At 45.8% G+C, this 18643-nt stretch overlaps 1 protein-coding gene across 1 annotated transcript in view; it reads left to right on the top strand.

The window, feature by feature from the left end:
• SGMS1 (sphingomyelin synthase 1) overlaps positions 1-18161 on the top strand; it is a 40234-nt gene extending 22073 nt beyond the window's left edge. The window contains exons 4-6 of the mRNA XM_044659225.1: positions 11820-11973; positions 15181-15347; positions 16504-18161. Coding sequence (XP_044515160.1) covers positions 11820-11973; positions 15181-15347; positions 16504-16683 — 501 coding nt within the window. The 3' untranslated portion in view covers positions 16684-18161. The remainder of the gene's footprint in view (positions 1-11819; positions 11974-15180; positions 15348-16503) is intronic.
• Positions 18162-18643: the final 482 nt, after the last annotated feature.

The following is an 18643-nucleotide window of genomic DNA, read 5'->3' as shown; positions in this document are numbered from 1 at the left end:
CGGCGCGTGGCATTCCCCTTTTGGATAATTCTTCTCTTTAGGACATTTTTCCTTACAAATTCAGAAGACAACCAAGTCTTCTCTCGTATAACCATCCCCGCTTCTTTGGACGTCCCCACCTGGCACGTACCCTGGCCCTTTGCCATCCTGGTTGCCCACCTTTGGATGATCTCAAGTTTACAATTGACCTTCCTCATAGGGAACGTCCAGAGCAGAGGCCAGTGAGCTTTGCCTCTTCCCTTGTGCTCGATGCTTTGTCTCTCTGGTCCCACGAACAGCTTGGGCTGCCATATTATGCCAATTCCCGTCCCTGTTGAGTTTGTGACCCTCCTGGTGATGGACCTGTTCAGAGCTCTTTAGGCTGGCTTTCAGATGCCACCCAGAAAGGGAACTCTTACTCTGTACTTTTAAACTTGGGAGAACTTTCTGGAATGAGCTGTGCTGTGGTTGCTCTGAGTCTGTGCAGAGGAGGGCTTGGAGAGAGAGAGAGAGAGCCAAACCATGGGCTGCCATCTTGGTCCTTTCTTAGGTAATGCCAGCTTGACTTTAGTGAAGCTGAAAACTGGCCATCTCTTATTTTCCATCCTGTCTCTGCTTCTGGTGGGACGCGGCTTTTCTCCTTTCTTGGGTTTCCCCCTCCTCCACACTTTCATTTCTCTCTCTCTCTCTCTCTCTCTCTCTCTCTCTCTCTCTCTCTCTCTCTCTCTCTCTTTCTCTCTCGGCTGTCCAATATTTTCACCAGGATCTGTCGTGATCAGAACTTTTTGTCTTTGTGGCTTAAAGGAGAGAGTAGAAAAGGGGTTTTTTCCTTCTCTTTTTATAGAGAAAGCCAGGTAGGAGAGTCTCACGCGTGAACCCCAATGTCTCATAGAGCCCAGATGTTGGAGGATCAAATTTGACTGTAAATGCCGAGATATTTCTGCTAGCATCAGCAAGTTAGCTGGGGAAGACTGCAAAAACTATTTATGGCATGCGCAGAATTGTGAAGAAACTCACAAATCATTAAGACTCTGTGTGGGCATTTTTTGTGTGCACAGTATAAGGGCAAGCATGTGAATTTGCATGTATGTAAAGGAGGGAGGTAGTGTGGTCTAGTGGATGAAGAATCGGCCCCCTCAGTGGGAAAGACCCAGGACGTCCTCCCTCAGACTCAGACAGGCTGTGATTAGTCACTTACCCTCTCAGTGACCCCAAGAGCTCTCAAAGTCGGGGTTCTCCATCTTGTTTATGCCACACATTCCTTTGTTGGCAGACTGGCGAGACCTGTGGACCCCTTCACAGAATAACATTTTTTACATGCAATTACGAAGGAAAGCAAAGGTGACTGAAAATCGGGATGGACTCCTTGAAGTCAGCTCACGGTCCCCTTGGGAAACAATGGACCCCAAATTAAGAACTCTTGACTCCAAAATAAGTCTCAGAGCAGATGGTGATTTGCATCAGTGAAGAGAGCTTCTTCACTGGTAGTTGCCCACACCAATAAAAGCACAGGTCTAGTCCTTCTGGCCTGGTTAGTATATGGTGTTTTGTAAGAATGCTGGTTCGGGGGGCAGCTGGGAAGCTCAGTGGATGGAAAGCCAGGCCTAGAGATGGGAGGTCCTGGGTTCAAATCTGGCCTCAGACACTTCCCAGCTGGGTGACCCTGGGCAAGTCACTTGACCCCCATTGCCTAGCCCTTACCACTCTTCTGCCTTGGAGCCAATATACAGTATTGACTCCAAGACAGAAGGTAAGGGTTTAAAAAAAAAAAAAAAGAATGCTGGTTCAGATCTCAGTTCTGAGTTTGAATTTCACCTTTGCCACTTTGCTTGCTTTCTGTGTATTTCCGAAGAAGTTAGTTAATCCTTCTGGATATCAGTTTCTCCCCTGTGAAATGATCTCTAAGATAACCTTCACCTCCAGCCTGGAGGATCTAATAACCCATCCAGTGATGACTAACATGTTTCCAGGTGGATGGCCATTGTGAGTGCCCCACACATCCTTGAAGTGGGACTGAATGAAGTGATTTTCATTGTGTCTTGCCTCTGAGTCTTCTTGCTATGAGCCTCAACCCCAGCGCCACCCCCTCCAAGGAGCCCTCCCTGATAGTCCTCTTCTCCCAGCTTCAAGTGTTCTCTTTCTCTCCCTCTACATTTTCCTAGAACACTTGGTTTCATCTCTCTTTTGCCGTTTCCACTCTCATTTTTCAGGTCTGATTTAGGGCTGGGAAGGTCCTTAGAGGTCACTTGTTAGCCTTATTTTTATAAAATTGGAAACTGAGGCGGCCTAGAGAGGCTTAGGTAACTTTCTCAAGGTTATATAGCTAGCAAATGTCTGAGTTAAGATTTGAACTGAGATCTTTGGAATCCTTTGCTCTTCCCACTCTACCAGCAGGTTCCTCTGAACTTCTGGAACACTTGGCACTTCACTTGCTCTACTTAGCCCACTGCCCATTCTCCCTGTTACTTATGCCCATACCTTGACTCCTTGGCCAGACTTGGAGCTTTGGGAGCTGCCTTCTTGCAGTTACTTCCATAGTCTTTTGCCAGGTTTCCTCAGTGTCCGTCTGATCTAGCTTTTATTAAGCACCTACTCTGTGCCAGGAACTGGTGCCGAGTGCTAGGCATCCAAAGAAAGGCGAATATAGGCTAACAGCCCCTCCTAGTTTGATGAGGGAGTCACCACGCATGGAAACATGGTCTTTAGAGTGCCGTGGAAAAACAGAAGGTCAGGCTTCTTCTTTAATGTTTTTTTCTGCTGATATCCGTTTTTGAACTCTCCCACCATGCCTAAGACTCTAGTGGCAAGAACTTTCTTGGGTGGGTCTTCAGTGGTTGTGGCCCCTGCAGGAAGGGTGGCCAGGCTGAATCCCTGTGGGGGCTGCTTCCCAGGAGGATGACTGAGGGCACTGAGCCACGAGCCTGGCTATTTCCAAGACTCTTGGGTTCGAGGAAGAGAATGATCATCACTATCAAAATCTGCAGAGAGGCCAGGAAGAATGCGGATTGAGAAAAGACCTTTCATTGGTCACTTACGCGGTCATCAGTTCCTTTTGGGAGAGCAGTTTCGCTGGAAAGAGGAGGTCAGAGGCCAGACCAAGGAGAATTATGAAGAAAGGCAGAAGAAAAGAAGTGGTGGCACCTCAGATAATGGTTCGACCATATTCCACCCATTCTACCAATTCTCAAGGCATTTGGGCCCAGAAGGGCAGAGCTATGGGCTGAGAGGGAGGATTTTTTGAGGATGGGGAAGATAAGGGATATTTGTAAGCAACAGGGAACCAGCTGGAGGACGGGGAGAGATGGAAGATTGGTGAGAGAACGGGGATGTAGAGAGGGAAATCTTCGGAAGAAGACCAGGTAGAATGGGTTAATTTGGGCATGTAAAGAGGATTGACCAAGAGAAAGGCCAGTTTCCTTTTCATGGGAAACAGTACAAAGGTGGAGATACTGGAAAAGGGCACCCGATGTGAACCGAGGAGGAGAGAGGACCAAGCTCTTTGTGAATGGCCTCATTATTTTTTTTTTTCCAGTGTAATATGTGACGGGGTTCTCAGCTGGGGGAGCTTGAGGAGGGATGAAGAGCTTTGGAAAAACCACCGTAATGAGGGGCATAGTGAACTGATTAGTGAGGCATGGGAGGATTGTCTTGCAGCTCTGAGGGCACCGTCAAGATTATGTAACATAAACTCTTAACGGACCCATTTGGCCGTTCTGTGATTGTTCTCCAGCTTCAGTCAGTAACCTGCGGTTAGGATCACAGGCAGCAGATGGTCGGGGAAATCAGAGGCTGGAGTTTGGCCAAGCAAGGCCTTCTCTTGAATGAAGGGTCGGGGGCTCGAGAGGACACTGTCGAGTTGAACTGGTTCACCAAGAACTCATGATGGCAAAGGGAAGAGTATGTAGCTAGCGTAGGGGTGAAAGCCTGGGAAAGAACCGAGGGGTGGCGGGATTAGGGTCACAGTGAGGACAGAAAATGTTTTAGGGAATGACAATGGATGATAATCAGGAAGCTCATGAGCATGGACATGGAACATTATTGGTGGTGCTAAGCGTCAGGGTAGGATCATGTGTGTGTGGAGCTGTGGTGGACGGAGGAGAAGTTCATGGAAAATGAACAAATTGAACAATAAGGAGATTACGTTATTTGGAAGAGTGTCAGTATGTATGTTTAAGTATCCTAGTGTCCAGGCAGGTGTGGGAGAGAAGAGGAAGACTGAGCCCTGCAGGCATGGAACTCCAGGAAGGAAGGAGAATGTCCCAGAAGTCAGTAGACAAGTCCCCAGGGCCTTGATTGGGTGATAAATATGGATTTCATGGACCTCAGAGGAGAGTTACTGAAAGATGGTGGAAGGAGGAGAGCCTGGAGTGACAGTAGGGATAGAGGGGTAACCCAACTCCCCCATACCCGTATCAACCAGGGACCAGCCAGGGGTGGGGCAGCATGAGTGGAAGTGTATCCCTGATTTAAAAGCCTTGGCATCCGGAGGAAGCCTGGGCTTGGAGAGTGCAAGAAGATAGAGGAAATGAGAACTGAAAAGGTTTAAGAGTGCTCACCAGGCATGTAGCGGAGGGCTTGAATCTTTCTTTCCTTTGTAGCCATCTGTACCACTCCATGAGGTCATCAAAGAACTTTTTTGCTCATTCTCATTCATTCTGAAGGAACCCATTGTCTGTTCATGGAGTTAGTCACGAAACCGTTGCTTTTGAAATCCAAGGGTGGTAGAATTTGACTGTCCTTGCTTGAGTCACTTGGGCCATTGTCCCCGGACCTAGCTGCCTCATTCACTTAGCATGTCTGATCTCTTCTAGGGAAGTTGGAGGGCTCTCTTCCTGGGTTTTCACTGATGAAAAGGCATCCAGGGCACCATAAGAGAACTAGCACATTGGAGAGATTCCTTGGCCACAGCATTTCTGAGTGACCGAGTCACATCACTAGTCCAGGCTTCAGTTGGCTTATTAGAAAAAGGAGGAAATTGGCCTGGATGATATCTATGGTCCCTTCCAGCTTGAGCATCCCAAGGTCTTCTATTCTCCAGGCTGAGAATACAGCTCTAACCTCTTGTGTTCAATGTTAAGGGTTCTCTTTCAGCTCTTAACATTCTGTGTTTTGAAGTTTCAATATTCTATGTTCTATATTCAGATGTTCCTTCAAGTGCTAGGATACTATGTTCTGTCTTCATTGTTCTAACATCCCTTCAAACTCTGATATTCTGTGATGCTTGCCTAGAGGTTACAAGCTTTGTAATGAGCTTTGCTTCTATAGGTTACTATAGGATGACTGGGACACGGCTAGCCTGGTAATAGGTTAGCTCGTGACACCAGTTGCCTCTAGTTGTCCCTGGAGGGTTTGACAAGGCTGTTTTGTCAAATATCTTGATTTCTCTGAGGAATTTTTTTGTGGAATCAAGTCACAGATACCTATTCAGATGGAGGTAGCAGATGGAGAGCATGTTTTAATCCTGAAATCTTGTTTTTGTTTTTAATTTTTGAGCAGCCAGATTTTGACCCAAACTGTCAAAATGTGGCAACATTGGACCTTAGTTTCTGTTCTCTGCCTTCTTGTTATTGAGATGCCTAATTGCAGATATAAGTGACATCAGCCAAGAGTGATAGACAAAAGAAAGCCAGAGAACAAGGACCTCGGACAGTTCTCAGCCAGAATAATGAAATAATCACTCCATCAATGATGGGCTGTCACGGAATTCAGCATTGAGAAAGAAACTAAAGGGCGAAGTTCTCCAGTCCCACAGCTGGGTCCAAGACTAGGTCTTAACCCTCTTTGGTTCTCAGAAGGAATTTGGAGGGTGCCTCTTTGGATATCACAAATGATGTGGCCGACAATCTCTTGGCCGGTCATCTGCAAGGATTGAAAGAAAATAATGTCCCCACTCTTCTTCTCATTATCTTAGGGTGCCACCAATTATATATGGGAGGCATGAGGTGTCTTTTGACATAACCACAAAGTTCCCAGCATTTGTCCCAAGAGTCATTTCACTTTGCACAAACTTAGCCCAAGGTGAGGTAGGATGCCAAGAGCCCACTGTTCCTTGACAAATTACCTCTTCCATCCAGAAGAAGAATTAAGTTCCTCATCCTGCCATTCTTTCAGGGCTTGCTAAATGCCTACTCTGTAAGATACCGTGTTAGGGGTTTAAGAGAGAGATGTCAAGCAAGAATGGGAAATTGAGGTATAAGTGTTCTATCAAGCGGGTATCAAGAGAGCTATAAGCAAATATTACTTCTATGAACTCTAGGCATGAGGAACAGCCAGGGCAAAGGTATGGGCATAGGAGAAGGTATACTGTGTCTCAGGAAGAGCCAGGAAGCGAATGAGGTAATTTTGAAAAGGAAAATGGTCAGAGTACCCAGAGAGGTATAAGCAAATGCTACATCCATGGCTTCTGCTCTCAAAAAACTTACAATCTAGTAGGGGTGCTTACCTACCTACCTACCTACCTACCTACCTACCTACCTACCTATCTACCTACCCATCTGTCTATCTGTCTATCTGTCTATCTGTCTATTGTCTGTCTGTCTGTCTGTCTTTCTCTGTCTGTATCTATTGCTTACAGTTTAGTAGGGATGCTTATCTATTGCCATCCATCCATCCATCCATCCATCCATCCGTCCGTCCGTCCGTCCGTCTATATTGATCTATCTTATCTATCACTGACAATCTAGTAGGGATGTTTATCCATCCATCTATATCTATTGATCTATCTGTTGCTTACAATCTAGTAGGGATGCTTGTGTGTGTGTGTGTGTGTGTGTGTGTGTGTGTGTGTGTGTGTGTGTGTGTGTCTATCTATCATATCTATTGATCTCTCTATCTTGTTATTTCCAATCTAGTAAGGGTGATGCTTGTCTACATCTCTCTCATTTATAATCAAGTAGGGATGGTTATCTCTTATCTTTCTTTCATCCTATCTATCTATCTATCTATCTATCTATCTATCTATCTATCTATCTATCTACTTACCTAGTTTATAATCTAGTAGGGATGATATATGCTCACAACATATACTCTGTGTGTATATGTTTGCAGATATATACACAGAGATAAAGAAAATGTAGACTGTCGGTGCCTAAGAGGAGAATGAAATCAAACATTGATTTAACACCTCCTGTGTGCCCAGTGCTGTGTGCTAGGGATAGAAAGCCGGCCCCTGCCTTCAAGGAGCTTCCATTCTAGCCATGGAAGGTAACACGGATGTCTAGAGGTATATTCCAAAGAGATAACATCATTTGAGGAGGGGGTGTCACCAGTCCCTGAGGAGGGAATTGATAAAAGGCTCCTATTGAGGAAGGTGCGTGAACTGTGCTTTGAAGGAAGCTGGAGGAAGGGCATTTGATCGAATTCACCGAGTATCAAGGAGCCACCTTCAGCCAGACCCTGGGCTAGGTGGATCCTGAGTCTGGCCAGGCTTGGTACTTCCTGTGTGGGTCTCCCTTTGGGGACAGTTCATGAGGCTGACCCTTCGGATTTCCTCTGAGGTTCTTGGAGTCCAAGCAGGGTGAGACGCCTCATGACCTCCTCCAATTGAACGCCGTCTATGTGTGGATTCCTCCACCTTTTCCTTTGCTGTTGCTGCTTGAATGTGCATTTGTCTCCCCCAGGAGGATGTGAGCTCCTTGGGAATACTAGGACTTTCCTCGTTCTTTGTACTGGTATCTCCACTGTGGCTAGTGTAGTGCCTGGCACACTGTAGGTGCCTACTATGTGCTTGTTGATTACTTGCTCTCTAGCTCAGCATTTGTCTTTCTCCTCTGACCAACCCTTGCCTTTCCTGCCTCTTCCTGCCTCTTCTTTCTCTGACTTTTTGCCTCATGAGGCTCCTTTTGATTATACAGGCCATAAGCTGTTGACTGATTATTTGAGGGAATGCACACAGGGCCCCAGAAAGCTAAAACTACTCTTGGTTCATTAAAAAAATTCTTTTCTTTTTCCAATCCATCAATATGCATTTATTAAGCACCTACTATGTGCACTCTACTGTGTACACTGCTGCGAAGCTACAACTAGGTGCTATTCGCTGTGCCGAGCGCTTGATACAGAGACAAAAATGGAATATTCTTTGCCTTCGAGGAGCTTCTCTTCTGTGTGTTGTTCCCACGGGGGCAGTTAGGACTCGGGGAGAGGCTGAACGTTTTCATTGCTAGGTTAGGGCTTTAAATGACGTCGATTTCTGAACATCTCCCTTTCCTTTCCTGCCCAGCCTGTTAGAGTGAATGAAAGGAGAGAGGAAAAAGGGAAAGCTCCTGGTTTAGTCAAACAAGGCGGATCCGTCCATCCGGTCCTGCCATGTTCTCCCCTTCCAAAGCTGCAGTTGCCCCCCTCTGCAGCGCAGGGAAGGTGCCTCGTCCGGACGTTCCCCGGAGTGAGGCTGCTCCGTTCTAATGGCAGCGCCTTTCCTTGCTTATTTTCTGTTCTGCCCGCTGGTTCCTCTTCCTTCACTGGACACCAGCTTTTAGGAATCTGCCCAGCTTCTCTGTGCTCGTCCTCTCAACCATTCCTTCACACCCGCGTACAGCGCCGTGCTTGGCCGTGTCCCACTGGATGGCCCTCTGCTGGCAGAGATACTCTCCCTTGTCTCAGCCTTCTCCAGACACTATTCCAGCAATACCGGCTCCCTTATTTTTGAAGAGTGCAAATGAGGTCTTTTGTGTAAAGAGTTTATGGACGATAACTCTTTTAGGTACCAACTCTTAGAAAAGAATCCTACTTGCCATTCTGACGATAATGGTTATTAATTATAATGATAATAGCTTATGATGTGCTAAGGGCTTTGCACATATGATGTGATCTTATTGGATCCTCACCCCAACTCGGGGGTGCCAATTCTGTTATTACTCCCATTTTACAGATGAGAAAACAGAGGCAAACAGGTTAACTGACTTGCCCAAGGTCATACAGCTAGTGAGTATCTGAGACCAGATTTGAACTCGGGTCTTCCTAACCCCAATGCTCTATTCCTTGTGCCAGTGCTACGGCTGACCCTCTTCCTATTTCCATGTCTTGGGCCTGACTGGGACTCATGCCCTAAAGGCTGTCATCCCTCCTCATCTCTGCCTCCTGGAATCCCACCTTTCTTGTGACGTCTTTCCTGGTTTCCACATATTCCCCTTCTTCCACTGACTTGGAATTCAGCTTGTACTTATTCTTTCTACATTTTCCTGAGTCTGTGTTGACCTCCATGTTAAGACCAGGACTTGCAGGTTTGGGGGAGGGGGTGTATCCCCCTTATTTCCCACAATATCTCACTTGCAGTGAGTCCTTAAATGCTGGTTGACTGATGAGAGACTGCCAGATTCCTGGAACCATCAGTCTCAGTCCAGAAAGGACATTAGCCCTCGTCCTGCTCCCTAATTTTACAGATGAAGAAATTGAGGCTTCAAGAGGTCATCAGATCACAGATAGAGCTGGCAGGGGCCACCAAGGCTTTCCAGGCCAACCCTCTGACTTGACATTGAACGACACTGAGGTGCAGGTAGTACAGAGAGAAGATGTCAGAGGCAGGATTTGAACCAGAATCTTGGTTAGAGCTAAGTGACTTTGGGTCAGTCATTTCCCTCTCTCACCTTGGTTTCCTCGCCTTGTCATATGAGGGGCAGAGACGATGATGATGTGACCTCCGCAGCCCCTTCTGGCTCTGAGTCTCAGGATTTTCTTTTCTTTTCCAAAAGTGGCAGAAAAAGTAAACACTGATCTTCTGGGTGACCCAGTTGGGTCAACATTGACTGAAGCTTGTCCGATAAAGGGCTTAAGAAGCTTATGCAGCATTTGGAAGGACTTCCTGCTTCCAGAGGACAGAAAGCCATTGACAGTGGCTGAAGAGAAAAATGGTTCATTTTGGCCAATATCCATGAAGCACCTACTGTGTGCAGGATGCTCTCTTAGGCACTGAGAAGGAATACGGAGTTGAAATGAGACTGTCTTTGCTCCTGTGGAGGGAATGGACTGGCATGAGTAAAGTAGTGGGAGGTGGGAAATCAATCTGAACCTTAAAGGGAGACTGGGAAGTGCAGATGAGAAGAGAGTGCATGCTAGGCATGGGGAATAGCCAGGGAAAGGCATGGAGGTGGGAGATGGCATGTTGTGTGTGAGGAACATCCAGGATGCCACTGTAGCTGGATCTCAGGGGACCTTTGAGGATACTGGACTAGGTGGTCTCTGACCTCTCCGGCTCTGGCTTTATCCATTCTGGGTTATAATCTGAAGGGATGAAGAGGATTTTCTCCCAGTGTTTGTTTCTTGAAAAATATTTTTAAATTTGATTGCCATCTTTGCCTCTATGTGACTTCTCTCTTCCCCTCCTGCTTTTCTTGCCCATCAAGCTCTTCTTTGTAACAAAGAATCACCAAGAAAGAGGGATGGAAAACGCCATTGGGCAACACAGCCACTAAACCCAACAGTGAAATGCCTTGGTGTTAACAAGAGAGAAGGCTGAGGGAGAGCGTTCTAGGTATAGTTCAATGCAGTAAACATCCGTGATGTACCTGCTGAGTGGCAGGCGCTGGACTAGGTGCTGGGGTACAAAGAACAAATACTTTAGGTGGTGCTGGTGCGAGTGGGTCAGGGGGTGCCTCACGGAACAAGTAACTCCTGAATGGAGCCCAGAAGGCAGTCCGTGGGAGCTCGAGTTGTTAGGGCATTTTCCCAACATCGAGGCTACATGAATCTTTTTGGAACTTCCACCCACTGCCCCTAATTCGGCCCTCTGGGTCCTAAATGAGTGTCTAATCCTTCTACATGACACCGTTTCAGATTCTAGAAGACAGTTCACCTTCCCCCTCCCCAAGTAAATACAAGGGAATTTTGTATTCATCTCCTTCAACCGAACCTCCTTTGGTGGCAACTCAAGACCCTTCGCCATCGTTCAGTGTCAATCAACAAATATTCCTTAAGTGGCCACACTCTGCTAGCAAGCCGGATACAAACCCAGGGAATGGAGGACCATTCAGAAAGCAGTCCAGAGTACTTTAGGTCGGGGAGCATCCAAAAGTCTAGAGCTTCAATCAGGCAGAGATAGTTTGACTTTATTCAGAAGGCAATAGAGAGTCACCCACCCATGTTTTCTAAGTGCGGATATGTGAACAGATACATCTCTGAGTAATTGGAAAATGGGTTTAGGGAGAGAGAGAGAGAGAGAGAGAGAGAGAGAGAGAGAGAGAGAGAGAGAGAGACGATCTCTTAGGTTCCTGGTTCTGTTCAAGACAGGGTTCAAGTGCCACCTTCTCCCACCAGTTCTATAGTATTTAAATTAATGTTCAATACTTCAAGTATTATGTTTTCTAAAGTTTATTATAGAACAAAATAGAACCTTATGACTGCTTTTCTACCTGCTCAAAAAGGCCATTCCATCAAAGCTGCGACAGGATGACACGAGAGCGAGACGTGGAACTCCACAGAATTTATGTCCTGTCTACGTCAGCATGTAACGACAGGAAGAGAGTGGGGTGCTGGGAATTGTAGTTTTTTTTTTTTTTAGGGTAACAGATTCTAATTACACAAATTCCTGCTTCCCTTCTTCCTAAAATTACCTCGTATTTATTTTGCCTTTTCCCCTTGTGCGTACTCATGTGTGTCCTTGTTTTCTCCTTCAGTGAAACAGAAGCATTCTGGGACAAGGGGCTCTCCTTTTTGTCCTCATCCCCCAATGCCTGGCACCGAGTTGGCCTTTAATAAATGCTTACTGATTGATTGACTTATAATGGAGTCAATGGAGTGCCCTGTATTTTCCCCATCGTGTCTACTGTATTTTATCTTTCTTGAGTGGAAGAAAACGAACACGAATGGATTAACATGAACTGATGGCCCTTGTTTCTCTATTCCTACAGCTGTTTGGAGACTGGGAAGCTCATTTACGGAGGATAATGAAGATGATAGCGGGGGGCGGCCTGTCCATCACAGGCTCCCACAACTTATGTGGAGACTTTCTCTACAGTGGGCACACAGTCATGTTGACCCTGACGTACTTATTTATCAAAGAGTGTAAGTCCAGAACTCCTTTTCTTTCCATGTGGGTACTTTGGGTCCTGATTTTACCTCCAGTGTTTCTCTGGGAAATACTCCCAAGAGGTTGGGGAAAGCCAGACGAATTGTGCCTGGGTCGTGTGGGGATTGCCCGGGGCTGGCTTCCTCGTGAAGGGTTTTGGTCATCCAAGCGCTCTTCTCTCTTCTGCATGAGATGGAGTCGAGGAAGCGATGGGGCGAGCTGGCCACAATTATTCCTGGTGGCTGCTGGGAATAGGGGAGGAGATGTAGCGGAAAGTAACACGTTTGTGTGCCAAGCACAATATCGGCTCTTTTTGTGGCTGGAAAAAAGAAAGACTAGAGCTCCAGGGAGTGAGTAGCCCGGCCTAACCACGGCTCTCACCATCTTCTTCCATCATGATTTGGCTTTGCTAATGGGGACTCAACTGGACGAAACAGAAGTCTAGCCACACTGAGACTCCACACTTGGCTTAGCCCAGCTTGCCCATGTCTTAGGACAGGAAAACGGGCCGTGGCCCCAACATACTCGGTCATTGAAGGGTGAATAACATGCCACCCAGCAGAGCCCAGGTGTGAGTGGAGGATGATCAGGGCCCTTCCTTCCAGGCACCACAGTGTCTGGCTGGGCGGCTCGATCCCCCCTTGGGTGCCACGTCTCTTCTCAAAGATGAGGGAGAGCCAATCCAGCCGAAAGCCTGGAACACAGAACGTGGCGGAATTCATGGGTAATGAGCCTATAAATGTGTTCTAGAGCTCAACTCTGAAGGGGTTTGAATGCCAAGTAGAGCAGCTCATGTTGTATCCCGGGGCCAGTAGGAAGACACGAAGCTTGAGCCAGGGAGTGGAGGTCCAACTGGTGCGTAGGAACGTCGATTCCTCAGTTTGTGGAGGGTGGATTAAAGAGGACGAGGGCTCTCTAGCCAGAGGCTGGTTTGGGGATTATTGACGGCAACCCCCTAGGTATAGCCTCATCTACAAAACGGCAATAAGGATGCACACACTGTGCGCTGGACAGAAAGTTCATTCATTCATGCATTCATTCATGCATTCATTCATTTATTCCTCCTTTTTAGGATTATTATTAGATCAGAGTAGAGGGCTGAAAGAGACCACAGAAGTCACTGGGCCTGAACCAGAGCTGCTATTACTTGAAAGGAGAGAAAAGGACAAACATGGAGGCTGTGTGTCTTTGACCTGATAGTTGATTGGAGGACAGAAAGGCAGGAAAAGAATTTGGAACTTAAAACTTTAAAAAAAAAAATGTTCAAAAATTTTGTTTTGGCATGTAATAGGGGAGAAAATAAAACATTATTTTTTTTTTAAAGTCAAGGATATGTCCAAAGTGCAAACCTGGTCTTTGAAGGGATGAGGTTGTTTTTTGTTTTTGTTTTTGTTTTTTTTTAACTCATGTCTTCTGTCTTAGAATCAATTCTAAGTATTGGTTCCAAGGCAGAAGAACAGTAAGAGCTAGGCACTGGGTTAAGTGACTTGCCCAGGGTCACACAGCTAGAAGGCATCGAGAACTCAGATTTGAACCCAGGACCTACCTCCCATCTTTAGGTCTGGCCCTCAGTCTATCCACTGAGCCACCTTGCTGCCCCTTGGAATGAGGTTGTCCTTAACACAAATAAGGAACCTTTAAGGAGGAGGAGGAGGAGGAGGAGGAGAAGGAAGGAGGAGAGGGACTCTTCCTCAGGGACACTTGATGGGTCTCTCTCTAAAACATTTGATGACAGAGCAGATGAGAGCTGCTTGGTCCATCTGTAGAAGAGCTTGTGCCCAGAGCAGTGGAGATCAACATCTGTCCAGAACGCTGGCTCCAAAGGGTAGTTAAAGGCAATCCAATGACTTTCACTGGGGTCTGAGTAAAATGAATTAAGTGTCCCTAATGGGGCCTAAGTGGAGTAGCTCCAGCAGCACCTTAACCTTTTGTAAGGTGATTTCGATTCTCTTATCTCCTGAAATCTTCACAAGAACTCTGGGAGGTTGGTGCTATTATTATCCCCATTTTACAGGTGAGGAAATTGAGGGTCACCCAGCGTCTGAGACAGATTTCCAACTGAGGCCATCATGACTCCAAGTCTGTGCCACTTTGCTGACTAAATATTTGCTATAAGACATCAGAGGATTTTAACTTTTTTGGTGCCATGAACCCCTCTAGTGAAGTCTAGCGAAGTCCCCTCCTTAGAGTAATATTGTGTTGCTTTCATAATTGAAAGACAGCTAGGTGGCATAATGGCTGGAGCCCCAGGCTTGGAATTGGGAGGGTATCTGGCTTTGAATTTGACTTCAGATACTTCCCAGCTTTGTGACCCTGGGCAAGTCACTTAACCCCATTTACCTAGCTCTTGCCCTTCTGACTTGGAGTGGTTACTAGGATAGAAAGTAATGGATTAAAAAGTGATATTTAGCCATAATAAATTTGAGATGTAATTTTTTCCTCCATCCAAATTGAGCACTTCTCCCCCGCTTTCCCCCACAAATCTCTCCATGAACTACTTAGTGGTCTGTGGACCCCAAATTATAAGAACTCCTGTGCTAGGTCAGGTGAGTCGCAACCTGTGCCAGTAGAGGGTTTCTATCCTATCACTTCCTGGATGCCGACAGAGCCAGAGTGCCTTTGCATTTTCATTTCTTTTTTTCATAATGTTATTCTCAAGAAGATGCTTTGTAAGCTTTGAAGTACTAGATGTAGATTTAAAAATTAATATCTAGTTCGCCAAATATTATATTTAATAAGATTTATTAAATTTAACCTGAAGCAAAAGGGAAACTAAAAAAAGGCGAGCCTCCCTCCAGAGAGGAGCAGAGCTCACCCAAGCCACTCGCGTGGAAGAGAGAGCGAGGGGGAGGAGACCCCGAAACTATATACAAACAACATAACGATGCACGTACATGAAAGGGAAAAGGAATTTGGGGAGATGGAGTCCAAGGGTTCAAGATTCTAATTCATACATAGAGAAGTAGAACTGATATTCATATATTTAAAAAGTGTGAATTACTTTGACATCTCAGTGTATTTGCTTCGGATGGGATGCTCTCTAAGATCCCAGGAAGAAAGTATTTTTGTTCTGCGCTGAAGCCTGCCTAATCCAGGAGCGAGGAAAATGTGGTGGGGCAGGATCGCTGCTGGGACCCGGCTTAGCCGTCACGGCCAGGCTGTGTTGGGACTATGTGACCACGATGGCTTTTTCTTCCTTCCAGATTCCCCTCGGCGACTTTGGTGGTACCATTGGGTTTGCTGGATTCTCAGCGTGTCCGGAGTCTTCTGTATCCTCTTGGCACATGAACACTACACTGTGGACGTCGTGGTGGCTTACTACATCACCACCAGACTTTTCTGGTGGTATCACACAATGGCTAATCAGCAAGTAAGTCGTGACGCCCTCCTGTCCTAATCCCACCTGGACTCGAATCATAGTTAACCCTCCTGGTTAAGTGCCTCATGGGGGTTCTTATTGTCTAGAGAGATGTCTCCCCTAAAAGGGAATCAAGGGGAAGAGAGTCAACTTAGTGTAGAGAGAGCCAGGGCTGGAGATGAGAGGGTCTGGGGTTCAAATCTTGCCTTGATATGTGACCCTAGCCAAGTCATTCACCACCCCTTGGCCTAGACCTTACCATTCTTCCGTCTTGGAAACAACACATGGTATTGATTCCAAGATGGAAGGTAAGGGTTTAAAAAAGTAGAATCACAGAGAAATAGAAGACAGATGGTGTCACAGAAAGGGCATTAATCTTGGAGTTAGCTAATCATGAGCTATCTGACACCCTGAAAGTTTTTTCTCCTCTCTGGTCCCCAGTCTTCTCCAACAGTATTGGGGAAACAATGTTGGGACTATAGGTAGAGGGCCTGGATTCAGATCCTGGCTCTGGCACTAGCTGTGGGACTCTGGGTAAACTTTTCTCTTCTTAGGATTCATTCTTCCTCGTTTATTAGAAAAGAGGCTAGACTTGGATGGCTGGTGCTTAATAAATAAATATTTGGTGGTTGATTGCATCTTGCTTAAAAGGGAATTAGAGCTAGATGTCTTCAGAGTTTTTTTTGACTCTGACAGAAAATTCCTGGTTCCCAAGATCCCTGGCTTTGCTTCTCCTGAGCAGTACCGTGTCTCAAGATAGGGATCACCCAAAAGCTTTTTGTTTTTTCCTTTGGGATATCTAAACATGTGGTCTGATAGGGAAAATCGCTTCCCTTTCAAAAATCCCATCTTACGACCCTTGTCTTTGAAAATGTTATTTTGAGACTCTTGCTTTCTTCAGAGGCTTAGCCTTCTGGCTTTCAGGGAAACACTCGTGGCTAGAGGGTTGATGTCCTATTTCTAGCTGGTCACCGAAAGAATCAAGAGAGCGTCTTTCTCCTTCTTGCGTTGTTGTTTGTTGTTGATAAGTCGATAAGTCTACACAGGTGGGTCTCCCAAGATGGGGGCTTATAGCTAAGAGTGAGGCCAGGATGAAACCAGGACATGCTAGGGATGGATGAATTGCATTACTAGACCTGACCAAGGCTTTTCTTCTTTGGTATTTCAGGTGCTAAAAGAAGCTTCCCAAATGAACCTCCTGGCGAGAGTATGGTGGTATAAGCCCTTCCAGTACTTTGAAAAGAACGTCCAAGGAATTGTACCTCGGTCTTATCACTGGCCTTTCCCCTGGCCCATGGTCCATCTCAGTAGACAAGTGAAATACAGTCGTTTGGTGAACGATACATAACGGCTGTTCCAGTTGGAAGAGAGCTGTCCAAAGTACTAAGGACTCCACGAGAGAAATCGCCATAAAATCAACGCCTCCCTAATCCTTTGATCTTTCAACAGTTACCTTGACTTAACCTAGTGAGTTACCTGGTCAGCACTGTGATCTTTTTTTTTTTTTTTCCTCTCCAAAGGACCTGCGTTGGACACCAATAAAGAGAATTTAACTTATCATGCACTGTATGCATTTCTCGTTGATAGGTTGGGGATTTACATGACCCATGACCATGCTCCTTTGTATATGATGCGGCAGCATAAACATAAGCTTTTATATCCTCAGTTCTGGTCTTTCCAGCCCAGCCTGGAAATAAAGCGTATTATTTTCTTGGGAAAACATACTTTTCATATCTCTTTGCCCCAAAGATTGGGCTGTAAGCCATTTTCTAGCAAACGTCTATATGAAGGTTTCTAAGCACCTGAACGGAATTCCATTCAGAGCTCTTTCTTCTACCTGTTGCGCCGATAGTCAAGTGAAAAAAAAAAATAAAAAAGGTAGATGCGGGAACGTTTGGTAACTTTTGATTTTGTAAAAATCAGCAGCGATGGTGTCAAAAAAAGTGCAAAAAAAAAAAAACCACAGATTCTGTTGTAAAGTGATTTTCTAAGTATTTCCTAACTTTATTTTTCAAGATGTCTATGAAATCTAAATTTAAAGATTTTTACATGTCAGAGAGAGGAGAGTGAATACTTAAAAGTGCTTCTTGGCAGAAAGATTTGTCCATGTATCTAGTGCCTTTCTTGTCTCGATTGTATGGTCAGTAGGCAATCGTCAATGTTTTTCTTTGAAATAAAAGTATTCCACAAAGCCACGATGATATGTACACACGACTCAGTTTTGCATCTCTTGCTAAAATGAATCATCAACGTCTCCTTCTGGTGTTGAAATTGCTGCGAATCGAAGATGTGGGAAGGGAGCCTTTCCCGCGCCCGTGCCCGATCGCCCGTCGTGTGGCCAGGCGCAGGGACGAGGCTCCCTCGAGTTCTTTTCCTGTCTCTCTGGTGGCTCGATTTTCACGAGGCCATAAAAACAGCCATGAATCCATTCCCTTTTTCTAGAAAGGGTGGCGGGTGATCTCGATGGAAGCCGCGAACGTCGCGAGTCCGTGTAGCCCTCCTCCTGACCATGCGGTTGGCCAAATCACAGCAGTGACGGTGACGAGAGAGAGGTGGATGTCTTTAAAATATATTTGTGCAGAAACTGCATGTCCCTCCGAGTCTCCCCCCGGCCAGACGCTGGCTTGGGGAGGTTCTTCTATCCTATCCTTGCCAATGTGCAGAACAAACTAGTTTTTTAAGAATGAAGAAGTCTATATATCCATTCTGTATTTTACGTGCAGCAGAATTATCTTCTGTAGGGTTTTTTTTGTGTATTCACAAGGTGATATTTGTATTGTAAAACAATAATGGTGAAGGAAATAAAGGCTTTTAAAAAAAAAAAAACCATCTCGTTTCCTCTTTCATTTCGGAAAGTTTTATCATTTGCAGTGAGAAACTGACTTCCGATGCAGTACGGAGGCCACTCCTGAGCGCGAGTGTGCACTTTTGAAAACTTTATTTCCATTTTTTAAAATAACCCCTACTTTCTGTCTTAGGAACAACTCCAAGACAGATGGGCAAAGGCTAGGTGAATGGGGTGAAGTGACTTGACCAGGGTCACGCAGCTAAGGAAGTGTCTGAGGCCAGATTTGAATCGAGATCCTCTTGATTCCAGCCTTGGTGCTCTACCCGCTGCGCCACCTGGCTGCCCCTATTTCTATTTTCTTTGAATACAGAAACCATTTTCCTGTCATCTCTGTCCCTCCATTTGACAGCAATGAGGAAAAATGGTTAAGAAAAGCCATCTGGTACGGTGGCTGAGATCTCTCTCCTGAGAGGAAATTGCTGTGTTCAACATTGTCAACTGGAATGAATGGCACGGCACA

This window comes from Gracilinanus agilis, chromosome 2 (assembly GCF_016433145.1).
Source record: "Gracilinanus agilis isolate LMUSP501 chromosome 2, AgileGrace, whole genome shotgun sequence".
NCBI classification, from domain to species: Eukaryota; Metazoa; Chordata; class Mammalia; order Didelphimorphia; family Didelphidae; genus Gracilinanus; species Gracilinanus agilis.
Note: the sequence above shows the minus strand (reverse complement) of the source record. Positions and strands in the feature narration are given on the sequence as shown.